We start from the raw sequence: 20,824 nt of genomic DNA, 5'->3' as shown, positions 1-20,824 counted from the left end.
TTCTGTAGTTGCTGCGGAGTCCTTTCTTTATTGGCCGCCGCTCTGTGGAGAGACACTGTGCATGGACGGGGGTGTACCAAGATGGCCGGCACAACTATTGGTCCATTGCGCATGTGTGAAAAGTACTGTGCATGTACACGCATTTCAAGATGGTGGTGCCCTACTAAGGGAGCCGCTGTGGATCTCCGGCGTCCCAGTTGCTCCTGCTTCAACCTCCCTGCACTTGCTGAGCGCACCCTGCACCTCCACTGCCACATCGGGAGGTAGGGAACCACGAGGGGTGGGGGGGGGGAGCCGACAAGGGGGATTCCCAAAGGGAAGACCTGGCCACATAATAAAATAAAATGATTTGTCCAATGTTTTATTGAGAATATTATTGTTATTTGAACATTGGTAGCTCCAAAATCTTTTCAGCACTCAGGAGTAAAGACTCCCTCAGCACTCAAAGGGTTAATAACAAAGTAAAATCAATCAGTTCACTCCTCCCCCTAGGAATCAGTATAGAGTATTTCCGTATACTTATATGTGAAGAGCTCCCACTCCCAGCTTTACATGATGGATTTTCCTTTTGTTGTTGCCAGGTTTCCCAGTGATTGTACCGGAGAGTTTAGAGATTAAGTCGCAGAAAGAAGAGGCGAACGCTGAGGAACATCTGACCCCAATAAAGAGTGAAACTGTTCCATTTCCTGTCTCGGGTGAGTACCTTTACCCCTTTGTCTGCACAGAGGGATGTTATCTTGTTACAAGGCGCATAGTCACATTTAGCGAGTATTCATGGTTAATTGCCTCTCATAGGAAGTCCCCAGGCCTGCTGGGTGTTCTGGGACAAGCCACATGCAGCAGAGTTAGAAGCGCAATATGGCTCTCGAACACGTATAAAGGTTGGAAATGCAGAGTTATGGGTATCTGACCAGCAATACTTTCGATAAAAACACATTTGGGAAAACAAATTTAAGGGACCCTTCCCCTGTCTGACCAGTGTATTCTGCCTGTGCTCATGTATGGATGTGAAACTGAAACCCTAACTGCGAAGATAATTCAGAAACTTCAGACAACTCAAATAAATAAGGTGAGATGTATGCTGGGTATTACCCAAAGAGACCGAGAAATAATGGATGAGTTCAAAAACAAACAAAACTCACATGGGAGAAAATGTAAAATAACTGTGGGCCGGACATATCACATAAAGAAATTACTGTCCTCTGGCAAATATGTTCCCTCCTCTCTTACCCAAAGTACTGCCGCTGCCTCCGCTCCCCATCCCGCTGGTGCGCTCAACCCCACTCTCATTACAGAGCGCGTGCGCACCCGTTCCTTTTACCGCTCATCACGGACCTTGGCTCCGCCCCCTCGGACGCGCCACGCCTCCTGCGTGCGTGGCGCACGCGTGACGTCGCGGAACGATTTCCAGCTGCGCGTCAAGCCCTAATGAGCCCCTTGTCCTCCTCCACCTATCCTGATCTCTGCTGTGGCCGCGCCCCCACTCCGCCTCCTTTGCCATTGGCTTCCTGCTGCTTAAATACCCTGCCAGTGCTCAGATGCATTGCTGAGCATAACTAAGTGTAGCCTTGTGTGGATCCTCTGTTGTGTCTAGCCTTGCCTTGTCCTAGTCTCTCCACAGCTTTACCCTTCGTGTACCGACCCCGGCTTGCCTCCACTACATTTACCTCTCCACGACGCAGGCTCACAGACTTCTACGACGCTGTCTTCTCTACTCCAGACCATTGGCTTATGGATTTTAACTACGCAGCTCTCTATAAACCAGGACCCATTGGCAAGTATATTGGATTAACCCTCTCTCTCCTACCCAGACCCGGCTACGTGAACAATCCGCCTTCTAGGCACGCCCCCGCTGCTGTGGGTACGTGGCACTGTCCTTCCCACCTCAGTACCGGGGTCTGGTCTTGTTTGTGGGCTCACGTAAGCGTTGCACTCGACCACGGCAAGTTCCCACGACGATTCGCACCTCTCCAACCCCAACCTCGGCAGGTACCTTCTACAACTCTGACCTCTCCAACCTGGCTACCCATTACCAATCTACACTCCGGACGCTCCCTTGCGGCCGGAGGTTGGTTATTCTCAAATCCCCGCCTTGACCCCATGGTCGATTCTGTTTGTGGTGAGCACTCCGTTACACTCTGCACTCGGTTCTTGAGGGGACTTTATCGGTATACCTTGCGGGTTGTACTGCGAGTCTCTTGCGGGAGACTAAGTTCCTGGGTCCTGCTTGCAGCAGGACTCTGAGTGGACTATCGGAACTAAACCCCTGTCTGTTTGAGGGGCCCGATTCCATATGCTCTGGTGCGTCCTGAGCCAAGAAACAAAGCAGAGAAAACCAAGCCAAGCACCCAAAGACTTTTTTAAGAATGTCTCCAGCCAGACTTCCAGTGACGTCACCTGACATGGAAGCCTAGGGACTTAGCTCCCGATCCCCTCGAGAAAGAAGGTGATAAAACAAGCAAAATCTGACCACAAAAGTTTCTCAAAGATACTGATTAGAACCAACCAACATCCAGGATGGCAGCTGACAAGCAGACAAAGAGCGTATCAACTTATTTTACCCCGTCGCAGCGCACTGCAGAACGGGAGGAGAGAGCCAAAAATGGCGCCGCGACTCGTGCGCTGAATAAGCCCGCCCGCGAGCAATCTCCAGAGGACGAAATGTTATTGGGACACGAAATGACAAGGGAATTCCTGGCAGATTATATGGACAAGATGTTTAATAAAATGAGGAGAGGCTTCCAGGAAGACCTGGCCGGGGCAGTTAACAGCCTTAAACTAGATATACGCGCGCTCTCCCAAAGAACAGAGGAGCTGGAAAGCAAGGTGGAAGGGATTGAAGCGATGCAATCCTCGACTGAGGAAGAAATAAACCGGCTAGATGGTGAAATTGCGATGCTAAAAGACGGTCAAGAGGACCAGGAAAATCGAGACAGGCGTCAGAATCTGAGACTGAGAAATATCCCAGAGTCTGTATCAGCGGAATCCCTTACCACCTACCTCAAAGAACTCTTCCACCATCTAGTTCCTGAGCTGAAGCAGGAGGATATGGAGTTGGATCGCGCTCACCGAGCCCCAGGCCCCAGACAGGAGGACCCAAGAAGGAGGAGGGATGTGATTGTCCGATTCCACTCCTACGGAACGAAAGAACAAATACTCACAAAAAGCAGAGAGAAGGGCCAATTAATGTTCCAAGATGAAGAGATCCAAATATACAGTGACCTCTCCAGAACAACTATCTACAAGAGAAGGGAGATGAAACCACTAACACAGCATCTACATGAACAGAAAGTCAGATACAGATGGGGTTTCCCATTCAAATTAATTGTACATGCCAAGGGAAAATTACACACGATATCTCGTCCAGAAGAAACCCCTGGGTTCCGGCGAGCATTGGGACTCCCTGCTATAAGAAGACACAGCCAGGAAGAGGATGAAGAGGATGATAACTTACCCCAGACAGACAGAGGTCCCAGAGCTTCAGAGAGGCGGCTTAGCCAGAAGAATAACAGACGAGAGACTTAAACAGAAAAGCCGTGAACCTAAAGACAAAGACAAAGATGAAAAAGCTGAAAGAATTTCAAAGACTAAGAGAACCAGAGACACTGCTGCATACCCCACTCTCCTTCTCCTTCCCTGCTACCCCTACTCCCCCCCCCACTCCCTCCTCTGGCTCACACACTGAAACACACTAATATGCATACACCCCCTAGAGCATAACCTCCAAGACACCCTCTAATTACCCCTCTCTATTGCACCCGCTCCCCCCCACCCTCTCCTGATCCTGTCCTCTCCCGCGCAACCACCTACACAATCCTACACCCATACCCCTCGACACTTCTACAGGTACAAGGAGACCGGGGAAAGACTCACCCCCACCCCTGGAGCCCCTAACTCACCTCAAAGCTGCGGATGGAGAGCTGGGGGATGTGGATGGAGGAGAGGACGGCGGAGGCTGAGACAGCTGCTGGTGTCCTGACGTCAAAGTCAAACTGAGCCATGCCAGAAAAAGCCACAAGAGGTCGCTGCAGACATACAGATGAGAGCTCCTGAGACATTAAAGAGACAGGACACAGAGACTCAATGGGAGAGACAATAAACATGAAAAACGTTAAAGAAAAAAAGCGAGTGCCAACTACAAAAAAGACTTAAAGCCTGGAGGAGAGTGGTGTGGTTCCTCACCGGCCTTGGGGACAGGTTAGATTAGAAATAGAATTTCAAAATGTACACTATAGGCACATATGGTCCATGGGAGAACCAATAAAAGATACTAACCCATATAGCTGTAACATAAGATACACACATATACCTAAAGCTTGCACATATACTTATGCACCTCCGACTTACCCTCCCCCACCCGTTACCCCTACCATTCCCCCAAAACTATCTTCCTCTCCTGCTCAGTACCCAGCACCCTCCCCCCCCCGCCGCCTCCCCCCCACCTCCACCCCGCTCTGCCCCTCAGCACTCCCCACGCCTCCCCAATTTCCCTCCCTCTTCTACCTCACCCCCTTGCCCCCCTTCCCAGCCTGTCCGACCCCTGCCCCCACCCCCTCCTCCCACCCCTTCTCACTGGGGGACACACTGCTATCATGGCAGGTAGAAATGTCTAGAGATTCCAATAAATCCCCACTACAGGGTACAGCTGTCAAAACATCTAAGAAGTGCCCTGAGAGTCTAGAGGGAAATAACAGAAAAACGCTCAAGAGCATGAAGATAATGTATAAGGTCTAAATGTTTGTATACTATTATTAAAGCTACAAAGTTAAGAATGTTTCCCCAAACTCAGATATACAATAACCTTGGTTCCCCCTCTTTGCTCGCCCCCCTAGAAACAAAAATCACGTATGAAGGCAACCCTGATGTATAGGTGTCTCACTACCTATCCCCACACCCCCAACCCCCGCCCCCCCTTCACCTACTCCTTACCGTACCTCCCCCTACACGGTTCCCCCTCCCCCCCAGCCCTACTCCTGCCCCCCTCCTATCTCCTCTGTCCCTGTCCTATCCTCCCCCTCCACCCCCCACCCCCCTATACCAGACCCAAATCCACACACCCCTCCGCTACCCTTCAGCCCCTTCCTCCCTCACCCCCTTACCCACCTTGCCCCTCCCTACCCCCACTACCCCTCGTATTCCCCCACCTGCTCTCCTTCCCTCCCTGCCCTTCACTCGCCCCCCCACCTACTCCCACCCATGCCTCCCTCCATTGTAAATCACCCTCTCCCAGCTAGATGTTTTATATGCACATTCTCCCCCGTATCCCCTGAAACCAGAAATTAAGAATAATCCTGAATGGATGGACCGGATGGGGGAAGGACGAGAGAGTCCATGCGCTGATCTTGATATGGTTATTATTGTTGTAAAGTATTGATCAAGTTGTTATTAAGTGTTACTAGCTTAAAGTGTAATACAGGAGATACCGTGCAGACAAAAGGGTCATATTCTTACCATACCTGGTTAAAAAGTTACACACACACACACAAAAATAAATAAATCTTCTTTTACAATATACAGGTCAACTTCCTTTGTGAAAGTCAGGGGATCAGGGATATGATCTCCGTGGGCTATCCGTGTAGGGTACTCGGGGTCGTCTCCAACGGGCAATAAGCCCAAACTCCGGATCACACAGGTGATCACGGATCCCACCTCAGGGTTTATCTTAAAAAACCAACTCTTTTTCTCTCCTCTCTCTATCTCCCTTTTCTCCCCATCCTACCCCTCCCCTACCGAGGCACAGATGGACGGAGCTGGGACACAGACCTGATCGGTCCTCAGAGGAGTATCAACCACCCTGGGAAAGTGATTGACCAAGACTGTTTCGGTTATTTAACAGAACTATGGCTAGCAAATCATCAATAAAAATAGTATCATTAAATGTCAAGGGCCTTAATTCCAACAAAAAAAGGAGACTAGCCCTACAAGAATTCAAAAAGACAAAAGGGGATATCCTGTTTCTCCAAGAGACCCATTTTAATTCAAACATACCGCCAAACACGTTTAAACAAACATATACCCAGGCATATTTTGCATCGGCCAAAAAAAAGAGGAGTGGCTATCCTATTTAAAAATAACACGCCATTCGTGGTTGAAGGGGTACTAGCAGACCCAGAAGGCAGATACCTATTAGTGAAAGGATCCTTATCGGGAAACAAGGTAGCACTCCTCAACATTTATGCCCCCAATGAATCCCAGTCAGAATTCCTAGAGGGAGTCTTGGAGACACTAGATCAGGAGGCATTATCTTCCTTACTGGTGGCAGGAGATATGAATATAGTTCACACTCCGGACTTGGACAAAACTATAATTCCTGGGGCAACCCAGTCTAGACAGACTCAAACAAACTCTAAGAAATTTAGAGAAATAAAAAAAAAAAATTGCATTTACAGATACATGGAGATCTCAGCACCAGCCCCACATCAGACCTACTCGAGGATTGATTATTTTCTAGGTACCAAAAATATTCTCCAGGCATCCGCCCAGTCTAATATAGGATCTATATCATGGTCTGACCATGCCCCCATTGAACTAGTGCTTTCTCCAAAAACATAGCAGATATTCGTGGAAACTGAACGGCTCTCTGTTAAATTCGAAAGAGATAGAGAGGACGATCAAACAAAAATTATCAAAGTATTTTGACCTCAACAAAGGCTCTGTGTCCTCACCAGCTATTTTATGGGAGGCACACAAAGCATCGATTAGAGGAGAGCTGATATCCATCGCAGCACACACAAACAAAGAGAACCAAAAACAATAGGAAATATCTGAAAAATTAGTTTCCTTAGAGAAACAACATAAAGATAATCCCTCAAAAAAACTCCTAAAATTACTAGAAAAAACTAGAATGGACTTAAAACGAATCCAAATTGACGAGGTAGAGAGAGCACTAAGGTGGACAGACCAAAGATATTATGAAAAAGGAAACAAAGCAGATAGATTATTGGCCAGCAAATTTAGAGGTCTGAGAATTAAATCTCAAATCCCACTAATCCGAACAAAAGCAGGGCCAATCACATACAGTATAATGAAAAAGAAATTGCACAGGAATTCTCGAATTTCTATACGAAATTATATAATCTACATTCCAATCAGGCTGGCTATACAGGATCTGCGGCAATAGCGGAGTATCTAGAGAAAGCAGCTTACTGACTCTGACAGAGGAAGAAGCACATATATTGAACAAAAAAAATTCCCAAGAAGAACTGTCGGATACTATAAAGTCTTTAAAAGCAAATAAAACTCCAGGCCCAGGAGGCTTCACAAACCTGTACTATAAAAAAATCAAGAAGGTGCTGTCCCCGTATGTTTTCGAGACATTCAGTTCATTCCTGGAGGGGTCCCCCATACCTTCTTCAATGTCTATGGCTAACCTAGCCATAATACACAAGGAGGGGAGGGACCCTCTCCAATGTGGAAGCTATAGACCCATCTCGTTGCTAAACTCAGATTTGAAAATTTATAGTAAAATCCTCGTGAACAGATTGTCGCCGATTCTGCCGAGACTAATACACAAAGACCAAGTGGGCTTCGTCCAAGATAGGCAAGCCTCAGATAATACCAGAAAAGTTATAAACATCATAGACCATGTGCACCTGACAGACACAAAGGCTATTCTATTGAGTTTAGTCGCAGAAAAAGCGTTCGATAGAATAAAGTGGGCATTCTTGGATCAAACAATGTTAAAATTTGGATTTTACGACCCCTCCCTGGAGGGCGTTAGAGCTCTGTACAGGACGCCCACTGCCTATGTTAAAATTTCAGGGGGAGACTCGACTCCTATTATGATCCAAAACGGAACCAGACAGGGTTGCCACCTTTCTCCGTTTCTCTTTGCATTATCAATTGAGCCACTGGCATCCACAATCAGAGATGATATAAATATCCAAGGAATCAAAATAGGCGAGATTAATTATAAAATATCTCTTTTTGCAGATGACATTATTCTCTCATTGGCTAACCCATTGATATCATTACCTAACCTCCAACGTCAATTAAACCAATTTGGCAAAATTTCCGGGTATAAAATTAATAATGATAAATCTGAAGTCTTGAACTTGACTCTTCCAATACCGGAAATGAAACTCTTACAGTCTAAGTTCAAATATAAGTGGAACTCCAACAATATTAAATATCTAGGAATCAAAATAACAAAAACATACCGGGATCTCTATAAGAGTAATTATCCACCGCTATTTGAAAAAATAAAACCAGATCTCCTGGATAGGCAGAATGGTCTCAGTCAAAATGAATATTTGACCAAGACTGCTATCTATTCCAGACCCTGCCGATAAAAATTCCAATAACCGAACTGAAAAATATTCAGAATAGACTCTTCCAATTTATATGGAATGACAAAAGACCAAGAGTGGCAAGATCGGTGATGCTAGCGCTGAGAGGGAGCGGAGGTATGGGGGTCCCAGATATAACCAAATATTATCAAGCGGCCCAGCTAAAACAAGTGGTATTATGGAATAATGATCCAATCTCCACATGCTGGTTGGAGATGGAATCGGTCTTCGCCTCCCCCCACTCTCTGAGGTCGGTCCTCTGGAGGGAGACAGAGGGTGGGGGACCAATTGGAAGATTTGAACTGGGGTCGATGATGTGCACATGGGAAATCTGTTCTAAAAATAAAAAATACTCATTAAATTCAAATCCCTCGCTATTAACCCCTATAATTAAAAACCCTGCGTTCCCACCAGGATGTCTGAAAAACTCCTTCAGGCAATTTAAAGAGCTTAATATTGTAATGGCAGACGACCTGGTGATAGAAGGGAAACTCATGACACTGCAAGAGGTACAAACAAAATACCAAATGCAGGACATCCACATTTTTAGCTTCCTACAGATTAGACACTTTCTGCAAACAATATCGCAGAACAAGAGCTTTCCGAATTTAACAACATTTGAAAGACTATGCAAAACCGGTATATACCAGAAGGGACTGATCTCGAGAATATACATGGAACTGACTGCAAAAACAACCCCCCAAAACCATAAGTATATGTTAAAATGGGCTGAAGACCTCAATATAGAGATAGACTGGGAGGATATCTGGGAATCGGCATCTAAAACCCCAATTTGCACAACGACAAAAGAGAATATATACAAAATTCTATTTCAATGGTACTTAACCCCGAGTAGACTGAGCCAGATCTTCCCAGGCACACCGGATCTATGCTGGAGAGGGTGCGGCCTGAGAGGAGATATGGTACACATATGGTGGACTTGTCCACAAATACAAAAATGTTGGCTCCGTATCCAAAATATGTTAATTGACATTTCAGGGGCAAGAACCCCTCGAGATCCTCTGATATACTTGTTATCCGAGCCCGTTGAAGAGACTCCCACCCCATTGAGGAAAATGATTTATTTTGTCCTCACCGCTGCCAGATGCTCAATAGCAGCTGCCTGGAAGAATATAAATGTACCTTCGAAGCAGACAGTAATTAAAAGGTTGAACATGATTAAACTAATGGAAAGCTTAACAGCCCAGCTCAACCAAAAATTAGAGGAATACCATAAAGTCTGGGATCTATGTTCCCTATCCTAAAGACAGATGATCGATGGTCAGAGCTCTGCCCACACGAGCCTCAATTTCCCTCCCCGCCCCCATTCCTTCCCCCCTCCCATCCCTCTCTCTTTTGCCCCCCCCTCTTTCCTATCTCTACTCTTGACCTATCCTTGATCATAAAGTAAGATTAAACCCAAATAAGAGAAAACTAATGGATACATTTAATGTTGTACAAGACAATGTATAAGATATACAGATGCAAAAAATGTTACGAAAAAAATTGTAGTTATGTTAAGAGAAATGTCACAAAAATGTAAATGGAGATTTACCATCCGTGTGATGCGGACAAAAAATGTTAACTGTGATCACATGTAAGCAAACCAATAAAAAAATTGAAACAAAAAAGAATGTCTCCAGCCATCAGCTCCTGCCTGCTTCAGAGGGCTGATACTATTTACCCCTTGCAACAACTAACCAGTAGAGGTCGGTCCCCAAACTAGTGGTACAGCCTCTACCAGTAATTTCTCCAAGGACTGTTTATCTATTGTGTGCTCGTGTAACGCTTGCGCTCACCATGAACAAGGCGGGACCCCGGTACTGAGGTGGGAAAGTATGAAACTGCGCACCCACAGCAGCGGAGGCACGCCTGGAGGGTGTTTAGTCAGCGTAGCCGGGTCTGGGTTGGAGAGAGTGGGTTAGTCCTGATACTTGCCGAGGTTGTGGGTAGGAGCCAGTAGAGTAGTCAGTGTCCGTGGTGCCGTGGTCAGGGGTTGGAGCCAGTAGAATAGTAGAATGTCCAATAGTCATGGTCAGGGATGGAGAGATACGAGTAGTCAGAGGCAAGCCGAGGTCGATATCCAGAGATGGGTCCTAAGTCAAGCCGAGTCGGTACACGATAGGTTAATCAGCAAAGGCAAGGCAGAGACAGGAACAGGAACGAGTGAACACAACGCTACAATGAACTATGCTCAGCCAAAGTGCCAGTGGCACAGCTGAGCATACCGTTGTGTGAAAAAGAAAGTACAACCTCTTTGAATTCTATGGTTTTACATATCAGGACTTAATAACAATCATCTGTTCCTTAGCAGGTCTAAAAATTAGGTAAATACAACTTCGGATGAACAACAACACATGACATATTACAACGTGTCATGATTTATTTAACAAAAATAAAGCCAAAATGGAGAAGCTATATGTGAAAAACTAAGTACACCCTTACTGCTTCCATAGGAATTAAGATGCTAAGTAGAAGACAGGTGGTGCTAATCAAATGCCCTTGATTAATTGATCATCAGCAAGTGTGACCACCTCTATAAAAGCCGAAGTTTTAGCAGTTTGCTGGTCTGGAGCATTCAGGTGTCTGTTAACACAATGCCAAGGAGGAAAGACATCAGCAATGATCTTAGAGAAGCAATTGTTGCTGCCCATCAATCTGGGAAGGGTTATAAGGCCATTTCCAAACAATTTAAAGTCCATCATTATGCAGTGAGAAAGATTTATTCACAAGTGGAAAACATTCAAGACAGTTGCCAATCTTCCCAGGAGTGGACGTCCCGGCAAATTCACCATAAGGTCAGACCATGCAATGTTCAGAGAAATTGCAAAAAAAACAAGAGTTACATCTCAGGCTACAGGCCTCAGTTAGCATGTTAAATGTTAAAGTTTATGACAATACAATTAGAAAAAGACTCAACAAGTATGGTTTGTTTGGATCATGGTAGCACAGCTTAGGCTTGCAAAGTTGCATCTGAACAAACCACAAGACTTCTGGAACAATGTCCTTTGGGCAGACGAGACCTAAGTGGAGATGTTTGGCCATAATGCACAGCACCACATTTGGCGAAAACCAAACACAGCATATCAGCACAAACACCTCATACCAACTGTCAAGCACGGTGGTGGAGGGGTGATGATTTGGGCTTGTTTTGCAGCCACAGGACCTGGGAACCTTGCAATCATTGAGTCAACCATGAATTCCTCTGTATACTAAAGTATTCTAGAGTCAAATGTGAGGCCCTCTGTCCGACAGCTAAAGCTTGGCCGAAATTGGGTCATGTAACACGACAATGATCCCAAGCACACCAGCAAATTTACAACAGAATGGCTGAAAAAGAAAAGAATCAAGGCGTTGCAATGGCCCAATCAAAGTCCAGTCCTCAACCCGATTGAAATGCTGTGGCGGGACCTTAAGAGAGCTGTGCATAAACAAATTCCCGCAAACCTCAATGAACTGAAGCAACGTTGTAAAGAAGAGTGGGCCAAAATTCCTCCACAACGATGTGAGAAACCTGATAAAGTCATACAGAAACCGATTACTTCAAGTTATTGCTGCTAAAGGTGGTTCTACAAGCTATTGAATCATAAGGTGAACTTAGTTTTTCACACATGGCTTCTCCATTTTGGCTTTATTTTTGTTAAATAAATCATGACATGTGTAATATGTTGTGTTGTTGTTCATCTGAGGTTGTATTTAACTAATTTTAAGACCTGCTAAGGAACAGATGATTGTTATTATGTCCTGATATGTAAAACCATAGAATTAAAAGGGTGTACATTCTTTTTCACCCTCTGTATATGAGGCAGACAGACCAATAGGACAGAGGGGTGGAGCGGCTTGTGCGGAGACAGGGATAGGCTGTGATGACAGGAGACAGGTGGGAGTGATTGACACGCAGCTGTGGAGCGGTGCATGGGCGTCACGTCGCAATCGGGGGCGGAGCCAAGCTCCGTGGGAGCAGTGAAAGCCCAGCGTTGGCACGCGCGCTCTGTAAGGTGCGCAGAATGATGAGAAGCGGCAGGTAAAGAGTGAACACGCCGCAGGGGTGTGCTCCCCGATTCCTTACAGCCTGCTCTCCAAGCAGCCCCCAGGACATTGTTGTACCCCATAACGGACTGTTTCCCCAGCCCGGAAACAGAGAGACTATTGCAGCTACCCCTGGCACTACCTCCTTGTATCCTACTCTGTGGGGAGAAATCCAATCCTTTCCCAGGTTAGAGGCCGGTCACAAAGTGGATAATTGTGTGCTTTGTGTACGTTTGTGTGCTTCTATTCTGTTGACCTTGCAAATAAACATCGTTTCTTGAACTCTGTGTCTTGGGTTAGCGATCCAACGAACTTGCTAGGTCTGCTCAGTACCGTTGTGTGACAGTCAGTGGTCCTGATTTTTGTCTTATAGAGTGGATATTATACTTAGACTTTTTGTTTCTCAATTTTGGTCACCAGCATCGAATCAGGCTTATTGGCCTTCTCTAAAAACAATATTTTGGTCCATTTCAGGGCTTGTTCAGCCTTGGTTACCAAGCAGAGGTTACGTTCCGCCCAAGTGTCATTCAGACTTTGGAGAACAGAGGCTGAGTTATTTATTTTATGGAGAACTGAAAGAGAATCTATTTTTTTCCCCTTATGACTAAAGACTACATGGGCATTGTAGTCACTGCATCACTTAGATTGTAAGCTCTCCAGGGCAGGGATTTCCTTTCCTATTGTCTGATTTTGTTTGTTGCACTTATTGTATTATAATTCCCTGTACTGTATTGTTTCTGCTGTAAAGCGCTGAGTACACTGTGGGCGTTATATAAAGACATACATGGGCATCTACAGTATCTTTACACTATACTGTACATTGCTGTCTTGTTTAGTTGATATAACTAACACACTAATATGATAGACCAGGAGTTCCTTAACTTTACTTCTCATGGACATCTTCAATGTTAATAATAATTTGGAGGATGTACATGTACTTGTGTTGTATCGGGTAGTGATTTATTAAAAAAACGGGTAACGGGTACCCGGCCAAAATCAATAGTTCTATCCAGCCGGTTACCCGGTTGGTACTTAACTACAGGGTGGAGGAAGACCGTGGCGACATCTATGCAGCAGCGGTCCTGTGGTGGTGACAGCATCCGAAGTGTCTTCAGCCGGCGTGTGAGCAGCAGGAATCCATTACACAGCACAGCAGCAGGTAAGCAGTGTGAGCCGGGGAACCATGTGACCGTAGCAGGAGCATTCCTATTGGACAGACAGCTGAAGACACACTTCTGATGCGGACACCACAACAGGACCTCATAGATGTCTTCCGTCGCTGGCTGCAGGTAAGTGATTTGTTTATTTTCAGCTACCCTGACATTACCCAACGCCGTGCCCACTTCTCAGTTGCTGGGTCTGGGTAATGTAGCTGAAAAAGTGCCGGGTAAGGCCGGGTACCGGGTGTCATGGGAGACCAGCACTTTTAACACCAAAATACCGGGATCATTGATTGAGCAAAGCGAAGAGATAATATAAATTGTAATTTATTTCCACAAATGACATACGCACTATGTTACACAATTACACTTGAAAATACACTTACGGGAACAGGGTCAAACGAAATAAAATGTTCCCAAAACGAAATGTTGCAAAACAAAGTCTCTAGGAGCAATTTCCCAGGAGCAAAAAAAGCCTGAAACAGTCCTCGATCAGCAGCGCAACTTGTCACTGCTGTTTACTCCGCCGGAGCTGCTTCTATCGTTCTGTCTCCGTAGTATTGCTTCTTGGAATCTCAGATCTTACGAAGTTCGTGATGAAATTTTTAAATCTTGAAGCTTATATGTTTCTTGCATGAATCTTGTTACCTTGGATGAATCTTAGGTGACGGGCAGCACGGGCTCTTATAGGGTTAACTTTCCTATACCTAATTAGTGCAGCCAATCTCTCCGTGGGAAGAAATATCCCCACCTATCCCGGAGTTGCCAATACTTCAGGAACCTGGCAGAGGGGATTCTCCGTCCGATAAGGGCATGCGCTAACCTCACACCTTTGCCGCTTAGCAAAGGAGACCCGTCCCCTTTACCTGGCGCTGTTCAGTCTGGGCAGGGCAGCCATTTGCCAACTGCCCGGACATTTACACAACATGGAGGGTACTCTAGATCCCTCAAACCTTTCTCGGTCTGAGCCTTTCAAGCTCCGGGCCTCTACAGACATTGTGGCATCAAGCCAGCGGGATGCCTTATTTTATTTATTTATTTATTTATAAAATATTTTACCAGGAAGTAATACATTGAGAGTTACCTCTCGTTTTCAAGTATGTCCTGGGCACAGAGTAAAACAAATAATACATGGTTACAAATACAGTTACATAAATGAACAAGGTATACATTTATATACAAGACATTGCATGCACAGTTAAAGAAAATATATATTATGAGCGTATGAAACAGTTACAGACCAGATTAAAGTGTGAGACAGCCTTAGATTTGAAAGAACTTAAGCTGGTGGTGGATATGAGAGTCTCTGGTAGGTTGTTCCAGTTTTGGGGTGCACGGAAGGAGAAGGAGGAACGTCCGGATACTTTGTTGAGTCTTGGGACCATGAATAGTCTTTTGGAGTCTGATCTCAGGTGATAGGTACTGCATGTGGTAGGGGTGAGGAGCTTGTTCAGGTAGCTGGGTAGCTTGCCCAGAAAGTATTTGAGGATGAGACAGGAAAGGTGAACTTTGCGCCTAGACTCTAGTGATGACCAATCTAGTTCTTTGAGCATTTCGCAGTGATGTGTGTTGTAGTTGCATTGGAGAACAAAACGACAAATTGAATTGTAGAGGGTGTCAAGTTTGCTAAGGTGCGTTTGAGGAGCCGAGCCATATACTATGTCTCCATAGTCAATAATTGGCATTAGCATCTGCTGTGCAATACGCTTTCTGACCAGGAGACTTAGGGAGGATTTGTTCCTGTAAAGTACCCCTAGTTTGGCATAGGTCTTGGTTGTCAGGGTATCAATGTGCATCCCGAATGTTAAGTGGGAGTCAAACCATAAGCCCAGGTATTTAAAACTAGTGACAGGTGTTAGGGTGGTTTTAGCGTTGGTTCTAATCAGGAGCTCAGTCACTGGAAGCTTTACAAATTTAGTCTTGGTCCCAAATACCATTGTTACAGTTTTGTCAGTGTTTAAAAACAGTTTGTTTTGGGAAATCCAGTTTTCGAGTCTCAAAAAGTCAGACTGAAGTATGTGTTGAAGGTCAGAGAGGCTATGGCTGTGTGCATACAGGATTGTGTCATCTGCATACATGTGTATTGAGGCTTCCTTACAAGCTGTGGGAAGATCATTAATGAACACTGATGCCTTAGAAGTCCGGAGTTGGATATGCTTCAGCTCATTTACAGGAATTTCCTGCCAGGCATTTCTAAGTGAGTGCAATTATCAATTAAGGGGTTCCTCTGTCTCTGGTGTTTGAATGACAATCCCAGTATGCCTATCCTGTTGGAACAATTAAAATAAGGGGCTTTCATTCATCAATATTCATATAAATGTATAAAAATTGCGTGATATGAATTTTCCTGTTTTCACCTGAAAGACACCCTCCGCAAGTTTCAGCGCTCTAGGCGCTTCCTAGTCAAAGTTAGCTGAAAAGCCTCTCTCTAAACTGCTGTGTGCTGACTTTTAAAAACATTTTCTTTTAAACTTATACAGAGAAACCTTGCCATATGATCCACTTTAACTTAAAAACATATAACTCTCGCCACCTTATACCTGGTGGGAGATGTACTGAACCCCCCATAGAGTTCTGCGGTTTTGTGCATATACCAGGGTACCGTGAATGTGATTCATTCCCCTGCCCGGTCTTACTATTCTGGTCTGTGCTGAAGCAGGGATTCGTCCGCTAGTCGACACTCCTTGAATAGTAAAACACACACATACAGTTTTATTCACAAAACCAGTGTTCCTGCCATGATTGGGTTGCAGAGCTAACAATTCACAATTCCCCAATATGGCTCAGGGGTACCCAGCCGGGCATAAGACCTTTATTAGTGGCCTGGGTAGCCCCTCACCGTCACACCGGTTAATTCCGGGTACTCTGTACATCACTAACATATACCCTTAAATTATGAATACAGTAATAAATACACGTTATATATGTATGAAAATTATTTCACTGTGAGAGCTGCTATAAATACATTTCAGGTCTTCGGGGACCACCACCAAAGTCATCAGGGGCCACTGGATGTACATAGGCCACCATTTTAAAACCCTGGGTGAAGAGAACATTTTGTTAATTAAGTATTGGTGGAGTAAATTCTTCAGTGTTTTGGATTTGTAATGTGCGTTCAGTAATTTGATTTACAGATTGAAAAACATTTGTTCTGTCTTTTTTGTTTATTTCTGTTAGAGATCGGCCTGAATGAGGAACAGAACTTGAGCTCTGATACATCCAGAAGCTGTCTGACTCCTCGCAGCCCAGAAGTGCCAAAAAACAATGATTCCTGCCACATATTGGACATGTACAAGGAACCAGTGCCACATGATGTTGAAATTACAGACCTTGTACAGCACACAGCACAGACTGACTCTAAATATGGGTCCAGAAAAATGTATAAGAGAGATTTAAGAAGAAGCTATGGTGATCATCCTTTTGCTTGTTGTGAGTGTGGCAAAAATTTCTCACTGGACAGGGACCTGCTCACACACCTTTGTGTCCCCACTAGAGAGCAAACCTTCACATGTACAGATGGTGGGAGCAGTTTCTCACTAAAGGGAAAACTTCTTTCACATCAGATGATTCAGACAGCAGTGACTCCTTTTACTTGTACAGTGTGTGGGAAACAGTTACGTAATAAGAGGAACCTCCTTAATCACCAGAGGATTCACACAGGGGAGAAACCATTCACATGTACAGAGTGTGGGAAACAATTCACTTTTGAGAACAACCTCGTCAGACACCAGAGGATTCATACAGGAGAGAAACGATACACATGTACAGAGTGTGGGAAACAATTCGATATTGATAACCTCCTCAGACACCAGAGGATTCATAAAGGAGAGAAACGATTCACATGTGCAGAGTGTAGTAAAAGCTTTTCTCGGAAGACGGAGCTCATCAACCATGAGCGGATTCATACAGGGGAGAAACCATTCACATGTTCTGAGTGTGGGAAACAATTCACAATTAAGAGGGGTCTCCTCATGCACAAGAGAATTCATACAGGAGACAAACCATTCACATGTGCAGAGTGTAGTAAAAGCTTTTCTCGGAAGACAGACCTCCTTCTCCATGAGCGAATTCATACTGGGGAGAAACCTTTCACATGTGCAGAGTGTAGTAAAAGCTTTTCTCGGAAGACGGACCTCCACATCCATGAGCGGATTCATACAGGGGAGAAACCTTTCACCTGTGTAGAGTGTAGCAAAAGCTTTACTCGGAAGACAGACCTCCTCAACCATGAGTGGATTCATACAGGGGAGAAACCATTTACATGTACAGAGTGTGGGAAACAATTCAGAGTTAAGAGCTGTCTCCTCAGACACCAGAGGATTCATACAGGAGAAAAGCCATTCACATGTGTAGAGTGTTGTAAAAGCTTTTTTCAGAAGATTGACCTGCTCAACCATGAAAGGATTCATACAGGGGAGAAACCATTCACATGTACAGAGTGTGGGAAACAATTCAGTAAGAAGTGCAGTCTCCTCAGGCACCAGAGAAATCATACAGGAGAGAAACCATTCACATGTGCAGTGTGTAGTAAAAGCTTTTCTCGGAAGACACAGCTCCTCAACCATGAGTTGATTCACACAGGGGAGAAACCATTCACATGTACAGAATGTGGGAAACAATTCAGTATGAAGTGCAGTCTCCTCAGACACCAGAGTATTCATACAGGAGAGAAACCATTCACAAGTACATAGTGTGGGAAAAGCTTTTCTCAAAAGAGCCACCTCCTCACACACCACAGGATTCATACACGAGAGAAACCATTTCCATGTTAACCTCAACCCCGTTATAGCGCGATCCGCTTATAACGTGGTCGGAGTGTGGCTCCCGATTTATAAACATCTCCAAGGGTTTTTGTTTTAATAACATTCAACGCTTTATTGACTTATCCGGCATCTGTAGCTCTCTGTGTCCACGTGCGCGGATTTCAATTTGACTTTCGAGCTCAGAGGAGGTTCACATGACCCTTCTCTGACCAATAACAGCCCAAGAGGGTCATGGGACCCTCCTCTGTGCTCGAAAGTCAAATTGAAAGCCGCGCACGTGGAAGCAGCCTGATGAAGCAGAGAGAGGAGAGAGCTGCAGATGCCAGGTAAGTCCTCGCTGATCGTGGCGGCCATTTCACGATCCCGGTTATAACGCGGTCTCATTATGTGGACCCCGAGCACCGCGTTATATCGGGGTTCAACTGTACATAGTGTGGGGAAAGCCTTTCACAGATAATCAGCCTCCTTAAATGCAAGAGGATTCATACATGAGATAAAACATTTGATTGTTCAGAGTAAAGTTGGATAATATACCGTTAGCATAGTAATATTGCCGTAATAAGAATGTCGGTAATGCAATACTTACCATTACTTCTTACCATGGAATTTCTATCTGCGGCTGCAGAGTTCGGGTGGGGACTGTGACAGAGAGAGGACTGAGTGTGGGTCTGGTAGAGACAGTGGAGTGGGAGCGGGTCTGGAAGCTCCATGCCTTTCACATGCTGCAGCTAAAGGGAATCCTCCTGCTTGTAATCTCACCCCTGCCTATTAACCACTTCCCCTCTGCCATGCCTCTTAATCCTTCCCTTCCACCATGACTCAATTCTTCCTCTCCTCCCACACATTTCTCTCTTCTCTCACCCATGCCTCTTGACCCCCTTCTCCCCCATGCCTATTAACCCACGCCTCCCCATGCCTCATTAATGTGTACCAGAGAAGGGGGTAATTGTAAATGGTGAAGAAAAGCGGCCTTGGTGTGGGTGTAGTTTATTAATTGTAAAATAATTTTAATTAAAAAATGTTTCATTTTTAAAATTAAAATAGACTAAAATGTATTTGCTTTTTTACATTTTATTAAGAATGAAATGCATTTGTATAAGAAATGTGTTTTGCAAATAGTGACCTCATTTTGACGACTTGCTTTTTGTTTTCAATTGGGTGTTAATATCTTGATGAATATTGTTATCATGATAAAAAAACTTCCCACCATAACAATATTAAGTAATTTAAGTGAATTCAGTGCCATTTAGAATTGTGCTTTATAAAGTTACAGTATTAAGCTTTGTATTTTCCATTATATAAATAATATTGGTATGTAGTGTATATATGGTTTCTCATGCGGAGACGATGAGGTCTTTACCAGGGAGAGAGTATAGCAGGGTACTCCCCCTTACCTCCTTAGCAGTATTGGTTCCGTCACTCGGGAGGATTCGTGGAGTTGCGTCGGCCATCTTGTGGTTGGTGCAACCACACAGAATGGGACTTGTGTGGCGCGGTGGCCATCTTGTGGTTGGCGCCGCCAGAAGAGGATGTCTTGGGCTGTGGAGGATTTCCTCCACGGACTGGAGACGGCATGACAGTTCTGACGGAGCCTTCAGAGGGAGAGGTAGTGTCCAGGGAGCTAGTCAAGCTTCCTGGAATAGGCCAGAACCATTCCCCATAGGCCCCAGGCAGTCCCTTCACCTCAGCAGAGTTTGTAGGGCCTGCCCACAGCATAGGGATTCCCCTGTAGTGAGAAGCACCAGCGGAGAAGGACCCGAGCTGGGAAAGGAGTTCCTCCGGTGGGAGGTATCACCGCATGGCTGCCAGACTTGAGGTGTGAGGGGCTACTGTCTGAGACCCCACGGTGTGGGATCCGACCGTTCTTGTTCCCCTGGAAACATTCCCTGGTTACAGGCCTATAACCAGGAAGGTAGAAGTGCACCACCACAACAACCACCTTGTGGTGGTGCACTTCTACCTTCCTGGTTATAGGCCTGTAACCAGGGAATGTTTCCAGGGGAACAAGAACGATCGGATCCCACGCCGCGCGGTCTCTGACAGTAGCCCCTTACACCTGACGTCTTAATATAGATTTTGACATGGGTGCATTTTTAGGAGATCAGTAGAATCCTCTTGGATTGTAATTGCCCTTTTTCAGTTTTAGAGTATACCTGCCTATATATATTCAGTTCAATATACTTCCAAGTATGCACCCATATTGATATGTACAGTACATGTGAGGATCATTTAGAATTTATAAAAAAAAATATGTATAATGTTTATTGTATAATTATGATGTAATAATTTTTTTTATTTTCATGCCACTAAGAGATTTCTATAGTTGTATGTTGTGATGCATGATATTGCTAGGCTGGATGCCATGGAATTTTGCATGAAACTAATCTTTGGCAGTTAGTCAATGGACACCAGCAGACTATGTAAAGCCTGGCAAGGTGAGAATAGTCAGTACTGCTAAGGAAGTGACCCAGAGCAGTTACGAAATGCGCTGGGTGGAGCTAACATACACAGCAGTATGTGGACAGGGAAGGAGACGGATCAGTGATGTTATCAAGGGAGACGAGCTGTCTGAACGCTGCTGCAA

At 45.0% G+C, this 20,824-nt stretch overlaps 1 protein-coding gene across 2 annotated transcripts in view; it reads left to right on the top strand.

The window, feature by feature from the left end:
- The window catches only part of LOC142488404 (uncharacterized), a 44,040-nt gene extending 23,908 nt beyond the window's left edge, over positions 1-20,132 (top strand). For both annotated transcript variants that reach the window (XM_075588894.1, XM_075588893.1), the window contains 2 exons: positions 582-695; positions 16,655-20,132. In XM_075588894.1, coding sequence (XP_075445009.1) covers positions 582-695; positions 16,655-18,168 — 1,628 coding nt within the window. In that variant the 3' untranslated portion in view covers positions 18,169-20,132. The remainder of the gene's footprint in view (positions 1-581; positions 696-16,654) is intronic.
- The last annotated feature ends 692 nt before the right edge of the window (positions 20,133-20,824 follow it).

This window comes from Ascaphus truei, chromosome 2, assembly GCF_040206685.1.
Source record: "Ascaphus truei isolate aAscTru1 chromosome 2, aAscTru1.hap1, whole genome shotgun sequence".
Lineage (NCBI taxonomy): Eukaryota > Metazoa > Chordata > Amphibia > Anura > Ascaphidae > Ascaphus > Ascaphus truei.
Note: the sequence above shows the minus strand (reverse complement) of the source record. Positions and strands in the feature narration are given on the sequence as shown.